The sequence below is a fragment of the Maylandia zebra genome, linkage group LG15 (genome assembly GCF_041146795.1).
Source record: "Maylandia zebra isolate NMK-2024a linkage group LG15, Mzebra_GT3a, whole genome shotgun sequence".
NCBI classification, from domain to species: Eukaryota; Metazoa; Chordata; class Actinopteri; order Cichliformes; family Cichlidae; genus Maylandia; species Maylandia zebra.
In genome coordinates this window covers 14,371,234-14,382,216 of record NC_135181.1, presented here as the reverse complement: position 1 = coordinate 14,382,216, position 10,983 = coordinate 14,371,234, and the positions used below count along the sequence as shown (strand labels likewise).

The following is a 10,983-nucleotide window of genomic DNA, read 5'->3' as shown; positions in this document are numbered from 1 at the left end:
TTAGTAGTAATTTGTTTTTGTAGAGGGCTAGAAAAACAACCGTTTTCGAAGGCGTCGCCATATTGAAATCCCGGCTTCTCTGACGAGACTAACCAGAACGCCGTTTACTCGAGTGTGACATCATTCCCAGGTTCGTATTCCGATTTCCGAGGTAAAACGAACGCAACACACGAATAACGACCCTATATCCCAGTAACGATAAACGCGTTATTGATTTTGGCATAATAACTAGTTATCGTGCTCGTTACCACAATAATAACGTAGTTACTGTAGTTACTTAATAACGCGTCTCTACACTGCTGGAGACAAACCTGACAAGCAGAGACGCACAAACAAGCAGCAACCGAAGGTGGCTGCAGTAAAGGCCTGGGAAGGACGGGGAAACAGCTTTCGGTGAGGGTTTTTTTTTTTTTTAATTATTATTATTATTATTATCATTTACATCATCTCTGTTGTGTACATGCTTAAAGTTGATCACAGAATAAAAATCTTTTTAAAAAGACAAGCAAAAAAAACCCCTACTGGACTGGAGATTGTGACCCTTGGAGTGGTTGTAAAATTGATTCAGTGGGAGTTTTTAAACAGAGCTGATTTTTAGTTCTCTGGGAATGTAGAAGTAATGAGAGTTCAAAAATGCAGAAAAAAACCAAGGCGATTTATAAAGTATTACATTCCATCCATCTATCATATACTTCAAGGGCCTGTAACTTGGAATAGTGTGATAGGACTTCATGAGATATGCCAAAATTATGCAAATAAACCAGATTTTAAGGAGGTTGGGTAGGAAGCACTGTTGAGTCCCCATGGAAAGACCAAGGCAGATAACTTTAACTCTGGTCTGAGCACAAATAAGAATGATGATTTTTCTATTATTTGCTTATTAGTTGATCTGTTTGTTATTGATAAAAAGAAGATGCCACACAACAATATCATTAAGTGCTGACAGTGTAATTTTTTTTATTTCAGGAAGTGAAAAAAGAGGGTAATGCAGAGACAGAGCAGTGTCCAGCATACAGTGCACAAGATGTTTACAAGCATGCCAGGCAGCGCCACACTCGTCTCTCACAGTAACAGGCCCTGTCACAGCATGGAGACACCGAGACTGGATCACCGACTGAATTTCAATCTCTAAATCTTAACTTCCGGTTGGTGTACATGAGAAACAAGCCACAGGACATCTCCCAACAGGATACAGAAATGTGCAAACTAGCAGAGAGATCCCCAGACACTTAACAGATAAAGAGCGGTCTGAGCCAATTAGCTGAACTTCTCAAAAGATTTTAGCTCCGGTATCCATGAAGGAAACCTATGTCAGAGCTACTCGAGCTAAAGGTTGATAGGCCTAAGCTGACACAAGTCTCTACATGGTACATTATCAGAGTAAATCTTAAAAAAAACCAAAAAAAAAACCTAAACAAACTCCAGAAGCAAGTCTACCGCATGCATCGGTTTCCATTTAGGCATGGAAAAGCATACATGCATTCACCAACCTCAATGATGATCATCCATCACATGCTTAAAACACTAGAGGAAGCCCACATGGAGCGAACAAACACCCTGTTTGTAAAATGTCACCTATAGACTTTTCATTAACCTAACCCCGACTCATAAGTGCTGCAATTCCCTACTTTATAGTAGCTGGACCGCAGTGAAGCGGTGCCACCTTTTTGTTGTGATAAATAAGTGTGTGATTTTAAAGAAAAAGGGCAAGTAAAAGCATACATTCAAACACCCACCGGCCTTAGTGCTGGAATTGAAGTACAATACACACTGAGAAAAAGATGTAACACAAATAAATAGTTTGATCTTTTGAATATTTTTTTATCTGTAGCTCTTTCGATTGTTTTTCAGCTGCATTTCATGAATATGTTGCACAATTTCAGATCTGTAAAGTAAAACTGATACTCGCTTGATGCGATTCAGCCTTCCAGAAGTGATACAAGATACGATGATTCCTCACTCACTGCTCAGGACACAGTTTAAAGGACCAGACAACCAGATTTAACCCTACATTACCATCTCTCTCACACACACACACACACACACTCACACACAAGACAAAGTTTTTCCATACAGACAACTATTAAACAGTGTAAAGTGAAAAAATGTTTAAAATACAATTTTAACACTGACTTAAGGAAAATACTTTTACCACCCCCTTTTTTATTTTCTTGCTTACCTCTAACATTTCTTCACTACTTCAGAACTGAAAGAAATAGGCCAAACTGTGAAAACATTTGTATTTTCCATTGCAACTAGGATTTCCTCTTAATAGAGAAGCAGATGGCTGTATTTGGTGGGAAAACAAAGTGATCTAAAGCAACAACCACTTAGTGGCAGCTTTTCCCACTAGAAGATACAAGAACAGGCTGTGGGATCTGCAGTCAGACCAAGGCTTCCTCCTCTGTCCTCGCAAAGGCTTTCCTGCAACTCGGAGGTGAAGCAAAAGCTAGTCCCGCTGTAAATGGATGAGGAAGGCTGAAAGAAGGCCTGGCGACTCCTCGGCTATGAGGAAACAGTCACCGGATTGAGCGAACCATTCCGGCTGTAAAACTTAGAGAAGGCCTCTTCGAGAACAGATGCGAGTCGAGGCTGATCGCCCTGAAATGAAAAGGCAGTGAGCTCAAAGTAATCTTTCTAATTGTTCTCTGATAGCAGTATGTGGTAACTTCACGGATAAAACCTCACCTCACTGATAAACCCCAGCTGAACGAGCTCCACAGCTAGCTCCTGCACGTTCTCATCTGAACAAAAACACAATATTTAAATAGTGATAGGGTTACAAAGCATTTAGATGCCTACTTTGTCCTGTCCTATCGTTTGTAACAGTTGCATCACCTGAGAAATGATCAGTGCCAAAGTCACAGGTTACAGCACTCAAATTAGATATTTAGTTACTTTTTCAAATAAGCATTTCATCGCTTAAGAGGTACCTATGTGCAGCTTAAAATAGTCCACCTGCACTACCTACAAAGCCCACAAGGGGGCCACGGCCCACACTAAGAAGTGAATGCAGAGCAGGCCGAACAGACTGGACAACATAACCAACTTGCGCAAGCTAACTGAAAAGGGGTGTTTATTTTTAGTGGGCAACACTGTAACATATCGGATGACTTTTAATAGTGTGACGTATAAAGTTACTTTTAAAAGCAACATTACCCAGCACTGCTTATGAGTGCAATGTAAGGGTAGCAATGCAACAAATATCAGCAGCAGATCGTAGCAATATTCTTTGAGATAGTGTGTATTTAAGTATTTTTTGGGGGGGAGGGGGTTTCTAAATCGTAGTATCATTAGTATATCTTTAAGTTCTCTGCTTTGAGTTAAACCTCTACAGCAAACCTGTGCTCCCTTGAAAAAGCATTTAAAACCATTTTCTCACTTGTGAAAGGCATGCAAAAATGAAAGCATGGTGAAATATTATTCTCAAAACAAGACACTCACTTGGTAACAAATCACAGCTCAAGTGCCTGTTCAGTTTGTCCTCAAGTTTCAACAGCAAGGTCAGCTGAAAGTAGAATGAAAGCAGTCCATTCAGAGTTCTAACAAAGCACGTTCACATGTAGTACAGATGTCGTTACTTCATCACTCAGCAGGTTGGCAGAGCTGTGACTTACGTGATGTTTCGTGCCCTCGTCAACAGGCTCAATATTACACTGCATCTGAAGGACCTTCAAGGACCAAAAGGAAAACTGTTTAATGCATTGACAGGTTGGGATTAAAATGATTTCAAGTTTTTATTATTATTATTTATAAAGGAAAATGCTGATAAAGACAACAGCCGTGCATTATCATTTTATTTTTATGGTATTAAAATCTATGTAGAGTAGTGCTTTCTGCTCTTACCTTCCTTGTCTCAAGCTCTGCGGGTTCAGGGGTCGGGGTTTTGACCGATGGGGGAACTATGGGTGACTTCACAGCCTCCTGCTGGGGTTGCTGAGGACAGGGGACCCCAAATGCAGTCAGAGGGTAGATTCCATTCCTGTTAAATCAACGTCAAATGTAAGCCACCACAGCTTTAGTTAAAATGTGGCAGTTGCACATTGCTCAATGCATCCAAAAAAGCTTTTACTGAACACACAACAAACACAACCACAGCTTCCTGTTTTTGATTTCAGTGCAGCGGAAACAACTCTCATTTCACTTTCCTTAGCCGATTTTGCCAACTGATCCAAGCTTTAAAGTGAGAAAATTTATAACCAACTGCAAATGTGTTAAAAACTGCATTTGCATTTCCAGCTGTTCTCTTACCTTACATCTTCCAGAAATTTGTCCAGCTCAAGAGCAGGAAACTGGGAAAGCCTGGAGCAAAAGAAAGACTATTATTTCCACTCCAGTAATTAAACAGTCAGAAAACTTTAGACATAGTAGGACTTAATGAAAGGCAATGATGATAAACTAAAGATGATCAAATCACAGAAATCATCAAATCTCCACAATTTACATTTCCTACATTTACACTCAGACTTACTTCATCTGAATCCCCTCTTTGCCCTCAACGATAACCAGGTTAGGGTCCATGTTCTTTGTCATCTCTTCTAAAGCATTTTCAGGAATCATGTCTGAGGTAAACAGAGAAGATCACTATTAAAGAAAAACACCGATCAATGATAGTTAGTTTTCCAAAATAAGAACAACATTACAGGCAATTTGTGTGACTGTGCTTAAGTCTTCAAGTCTTTGTGCCTGCAGATTGCATAACAAAGTATTTTGGCATACGATGGAAGAGTCATAATGACTGTAACTGCTAACCTGTTCCATCTCACTTATTTATGGTTTTAAAAAATATTGACTATTTGTCCTTTAAAAGCTGCGGACATTATTTCAAACTGCTTATGTTACTGCAATAAAGTCTAAGTATAGATATTTGGTAGGTGTGTTAGTGTTTTATTGGGGCTCTGCTGAGCAGAATGCCCAGTCGATGCTGCCAAAACAGCAAGCTTGAAGAACAGGGAATCAAGTGCATTATTAAAGTGAAAGTATGTGTTTATAAAGGATCAGATTTTCCATCCGTCCGTCCGTCCGTCCGTCCGTCCGTATGTGTGTGTGTGTGTGTGTGTGTGTGTGTGTGTGTGTGTGTGTGTGTGTGTGTGTGTGTGTGTGTGTGTGTGTGTGTGCGCGTGCTTTGACTCACGCTGGTGGCTGACAATGCAGTGTGCAGCCAGCAGCTTCAGTAAGGGCACCTCAAACAAGGCCTGGTGAAACAGCAGCTCCTTGGCTGTGGGTCGCTTACTGGGGTCGACCTCCAGACACTTCTGGATAAACTCCTGAAACACACGCAGGTTATAAATCTCTCTTCCAAACAGCCACGAGAACTTTAGATGCTTGCTTGCTCCTCGCTCACCCGTTGCAGCGGGTCCTCTAAGGACTGAATGGCACTGTTTATGGCTTCTTGGGACACATAGGACGAATCTCCGTTACTTTGGATTTCCAACACAGCCATCTGAGCAAGTGAATGGACAAAGGAGAGATTCATGAAATAAACAGGAGCCTTCAGTCAACAACAGTCGCTGTTATGGTACAAAAGAAGGATTTTTAAGACAGAAATAACAGGTTGAGCATTCACTGCTTTTGGTCTTCAGGCAAACTGCGCTCATATTACCACAGTAACAACAGAGCAGGTGACTAACAGCTAGGAGCAGAAAAAGGCATCGCCTCACCTCTAAGGCGCACATTCCAAAGGAATAGATATCCACAGCTGTGGTAACATTGGCAACAGCTGAAAGCAGACGGAAGCCTAATCAGTATCACAGAAACACAACTGCACACCTCAGCAGCATAAAACGATACACCCAGAGGACCTCACCTCCATATTCTGGAGCAAAAAAGTGAAGGCTCTTCTGCTCTTCTCGGCAGGTTTTCACATGGTTATTGATAGTGTCAGGAGCAACTGAAGAAAAAAAGAAAATAACAGTGAACATCTTCAACACAGAAACCAAACCAAACTGCTTTAAACGATCCGTGGAACCCACCTGAGCCAATTTTGATGAGGCCATTGTGCTGGATGAAGATGGTGTCACAGGTGAGGTTGCCATGAATGATGGGAGGTTCACATGAGTGCAGGTAACTGGAGAATAGCAAACAGTGGTCAAAAATAAAAACCAGGACCTTTGTACCATAGCTAACCTAATAAAGCTGTAATAAATGTATCTCATATTAGTGTAGCAGTGAATCATGTCAGTGCCACACCACACAAATACTGTGACAGAGAACACCAACCTGAGAGCAGAGAGGATCTGTGTGCACCAGCGCTTCCAGGCCTGTCAGATAAGAACAACAAACAGAGAAGTTAATATCTTTAAACATGATTTTTAATTAACTGTGTTTGATCTCTCAAATGTATCAACATTTCAAAATCCACCCACCTTTTCATTCATTGTCTTGTGGTTCTTTTTTGTCTTCTTCAAAAACTGTTTGAGGCTTCCTGAGGACATGTATTCAGTGATGAAAATAACCTGCAGACAAAAGACAATGTTGAATTCAAATAAGAATCCAGGCCATTGTGCCTGTGTTTATATCATTTGATGAAATGATCAAAGAATAAAACGATGAAACAAACTCCTACCCTCGCTCTGTTTTCTTTGACATCTGCCCAGTACTTATGGAACTTCACAATGTTCAAATGCTCCAGCTGGATCAAATTGTCAAACACGGCTTTGACTTTTTCCTTTGGTAAAAACAAGAAAAAAAATGAAACACTTTACTCATAAATGAAAAATCCCATATGTTCTTGTTTTACTGCAGACAAGTTAAAGAGTCAAACAGAGTCTAAACAATATTAAGATCCAAATCTTCTTAGCATGTTTGGACAGTATGCCTATTAACCAAAAGGTTAATATGCAAATTCCACAGTGTTAATTATCTTGGACTAAATCCACCCCTGGAGACAAAATTAGAATGAGAGAATCTAAAAATCTTGTTCCTCAAGGTATTTTAAAAAAACATAAACAAACGCTTTGAATCAGATGGATCATTGCGACAAATATTGCAGAGGCGAGATTGTCTGCTAAAATGTGATTTCAAATATGTTGAACTGCATTTTATGAAGGAGTTAGATATAAAATAAAGAAATGACATGTTTGGTGAGTATCCTAACGTGCTGTACCTACATTATAATCAATCTACTCCTTTTTTGGCCCTTAAAATATCTTTATAGAACTTTGATGTTATATTTGTTACAATTTCCACTGCCCTCTCGGCCAAATGTCTCTTGAAAAAGACATTTATATAACAGTCACTTTGCCAAAAAAAACCAAAAACGATTGCAGCATGTACCTTGTAATAGCAATGCTCTTTGTGGCTCAAAATGACTTAATATCACTCATGAGAGGTATGTTTGAGATAGTTTTGCCACAATCCTTTTTTGGGAATTACCATAAATCACTTTTTGGCACAACAGGAAGGAGAATCCAAAGTAGGCTGGAAGAAGACGGCCTGCACTTCTTCACTTTTCCAGAAAGGTAACCAAATCAATCAATCATAGCTCCTCATATCACGATGGACAAAGTCCGAATTCTTTCTGACTTTTTTAGTTAAACAAGAATTTGATTTGCTGCCCATAATTTTGTGACCTGTAGCATAAAACTGTCATTGCTGTTTCCACCACTGACTCCAGGTGTCGCCAAATCAACCAGCACTGAAATCTTTTTAGACAGCAAGTTTGAATCAGATTGTACTGTTCTGTTCTTGTAGTCCACACACTCCCTCCCTTCCAAATTTCTGATTTGTTTCTGCAACTACACGGGTACAGCGTGAACTCTGCTATGGGTTCTGGTCACAATGAGTCCAACAACTTGCCTAAGGAGCTTAAAACCAAAGAGGAAAAAAGCAGCAGTATTACAGAAAAGAGAGCAACAAATCCCATTAAAAAAAAGCCTTAAAACCATTGTTAGGCTGTTTTGTTGCTTCCAAGTATGCTGTTAGTTCCAACAATCATATAACTGACCATAACTGTGGTTTTTCCTGCATATACAAAAGAGGTTTTGGCCATCAATCAAGTTTAAATATCAGTTTTGTTTATGAGATTGCCAAAAAGCAGTACAGAAAGGAGAAAAATGCACAGGCTTCTGTCGAGTAAGGTGACAGAGACCTGCACCATCACTACATATAGGTCAATCGTGGTTACATGCACAGTCACCCTGTGCTTTAGCTGTATTTTACCACACCGGCCTCGCTCTGCACCCACCTCTTGCAGTTTGAAATTCTTTCTTTCCGAGAACATGACCTCATTCCACACCACCTCGACTCCTTCTTCTGTGTCCATGGCCAAGTAAGCATTATCAATCCCAGGCACATTGCGCTGATTCACCTTTAGGGGAGTAAAAATAAATACATAAATAATGCACCAGGTGTTTATCCAAGTTAAGTTTGTGGAGAAAAAAAAAAAAACTGCCCCCCCTCCCTACCTCTTCTCTGCGTTTCTGCCAGCGTCCACAGGGGCTCTCCTCCAAAATCTCTGACTCATCCTCACTCTCCTCTTCCTCATCCTCCGTGGCAGCAGTAGCAGGAGGCTGGGTCACCATGGACACCGGCGGAGACACGGATGACACACCTTGACCTGTGGGTGCAGCGGCCGCGGACTCCGGCTTCACTTCCTGGACAGTGTCCGGGGCCTGCTTGCTCTCCCCCTCAGACATCTTCCCGGTTGTGAGGCCCAGCAGCCCGCTGCAGGACACACAAAATGACCCACCGGAATATAAACGCCACACTACATGTCATTTCTCATCTGCTGGGGCTGTACGACTGTTATTAGAAAGCTAGCAAGGCAACAACATGTAACTACGTGGTGGCTGTAGCCGGCTAATCTAGCTGCAGGTGAAGAGTCACCGTGGAGACTTTGCAACAGGAAGTTAGCTCCAACGGGAAAGGCCACAATAAGTCACAACTATGAGCACAAACACATGGACATACATGTTATAGATGGGAGATGAGACGATGCCAGCTCCAGTTTAACAGACTCCCGTCGCCGAAGAGCAATCCGGGCCGGAGGTTTAGCTCTGTCAGCTGCGAATCTTCAATGTTTCTCGGCGGAGTTGCAGCTAGCTTTGCGGAGCTACGTTGCGAACTTCAACGACAGCAGACACAGCTAACGAAGAGTCTACGAGACACCCAGAACCTTTACTTTACTAACTCTGACATTAAACGTCTGTCGCTGTTTGTACTTGCTAGACCTCGTCAGTCGGAGCAGTCCTCCGCCCCTTACCTCTTCTCAAGACTCTTGCTAATGTGAGCTCTGACAACAGCCGCTGGTAGTGCGAGTAAACGTCACAGCACCACAGTCCTAAGTGTTGATTAAAGCATCACGACCATCACAGGAGCTCAGCACAGGAAGCACGGGCAGGCTAACCGTACCATTATCGTTATATCCTCGAACACAGTGGCTAACTGACTTGAGAGCTAGGTTAACATTTAGCCAGATATGATGGCGACAACTTCCAGATGCACACTGCACTACGAGCTCGGGCACGTCAAAGCCGTTGTGGGTTGCCAGATACAATGCTTTGAATCCCCCTTCTCGGGAGTTCAGATCGTTCCCACGTAACTTACACGGTGTTGCCTTCTTCTTGTACATTTATCCCACTTCACTGTTAAAAAATCAAGCTGATTTTAATAGCAGACAAAATTACACAAAAATGGGGAAAACATAGTCTTTTAAGTGATGATTTACTAAAGGAAAAACAAAAACGGGACGTGTGAAAAATGAATTTCCCCCTAAACATAATTTTTTTGTGTCACACTTGGTACAGTACAGCTTTTGGGCTGATTAGCAATAAGTCTTTATCATTATCATCAAGTTAAAATTGAGCATCAGAATGGGGAGAAGGGGATTTAAGAGACTGTTTAAGTGAGTGTTTTCAGGATCTGCTGGGATTTTCCAAATCAGCTACCTCTGGGGTTTACAGAGAATGGTCAGAAAATATCCAGCAAGAAGTTAAGTATTTGTATCCAAAAGTCAAAATGATAAATAAGTCAAATTTGCAATATTTGATTTGGTAGGCCATCATTTTACCTGATAATTTTAAGACAGTTAAACATAATCAGTTTGATTTATTCATGTAAAGGGAGCCACAAATGAAGAAGAAGATTTAGAAGGCATGAATGTCATAATGCTTCGTTATTAAAGGACTGGGGGGGAAAGCGTGTTTCTCTCAGACCTGGCAACCAGTGTTTAACGGCCTTCCTTTTTGTATTTGTTATGGGCATTGACTGACAGACATGTAGGCCAACTGAATAGTGAATGCCGGTGAATGGTTGTCTTTGTCAGCCAAATAAAACCATTCACAAGGAAGTCAGTGTTATTGCGTTTGTTTTACCGCTAGGTGTCTTTTCAGTCTACACGACTAATGTTGAATTAAACTGGGTTTAAATTGAGTCCAAATTCAAGCAGAACACACCACTTAATTTGTTTTTTAATTGAAAATGTTTACCTCCTGACTTTTGACTTTGTGTTGTACATAATTAGGTTTGTGTAAAGGTATTAAATCCAAAATATTGTAGAGTCTGCATTAAATATTTATTTATAGATAGTATAACAGCCTTTTCTGTCGATATGTAGATATTTGTGTAGTATTATGCTGCATTTTTAATATTTTGTGGTTTCAAGGTAAGATAAAGTTACAAAAAATGTGAACTCTAAATTCACAGAAATATTCCAGAATAATTCTTCCTCACTGCCCATTGGCTGGATGTATGTAAATTTAATTACACTCACTGGCCACTTTGTTAGGTACACCTGTGTAACTAACTGATTTACCATGCTGACAATGACCTGCTGAAGTTCAAACTCAGCATCAGAATGGGAAATGATTTAAGTGACTCTGATTGTGGCCTGGTTGTTGGTGTGATCGCTGTCGTTTACAAAGAATGGTCTGGAAAAGAGAAAATATCCAGTGAGCAACGTTTTTTGGGTAAAAATGCCTCATTGATGTCAGAGGTCAGAAAGAGTATTCCCAGAGCGCTTTGAGGTGTCAGATAACCACAAAT

The 10,983-nt window shown here is 40.8% G+C and overlaps 1 protein-coding gene across 2 annotated transcripts; it reads right to left on the bottom strand.

Moving 5' to 3' along the window:
* Nucleotides 1-932: 932 nt before the first annotated feature.
* nrbp1 (nuclear receptor binding protein 1) lies at nucleotides 933-9,476 on the bottom strand. Of its 2 annotated transcripts, XM_012923988.4 has the most exons (19): nucleotides 9,203-9,476; nucleotides 8,911-9,097; nucleotides 8,406-8,664; nucleotides 8,186-8,308; nucleotides 6,566-6,667; nucleotides 6,366-6,455; nucleotides 6,220-6,260; nucleotides 5,973-6,067; nucleotides 5,807-5,890; nucleotides 5,661-5,719; nucleotides 5,345-5,443; nucleotides 5,135-5,267; nucleotides 4,472-4,562; nucleotides 4,252-4,302; nucleotides 3,847-3,982; nucleotides 3,618-3,671; nucleotides 3,445-3,508; nucleotides 2,689-2,744; nucleotides 933-2,601 (listed from the first exon to the last, which is right to left on the bottom strand). In XM_012923988.4, the coding sequence occupies exons 3-19, from the start codon at nucleotides 8,634-8,636 to the stop codon at nucleotides 2,506-2,508; spliced, it is 1,605 nt and encodes a 534-aa protein (XP_012779442.1). In that variant the 5' UTR covers nucleotides 8,637-8,664; nucleotides 8,911-9,097; nucleotides 9,203-9,476; the 3' UTR covers nucleotides 933-2,505. The 2 variants fall into 2 exon arrangements, with proteins under 2 accessions (XP_012779442.1, XP_004568786.1); XM_004568729.5 differs by having other exon boundaries at nucleotides 8,911-9,476.
* Nucleotides 9,477-10,983: the final 1,507 nt, after the last annotated feature.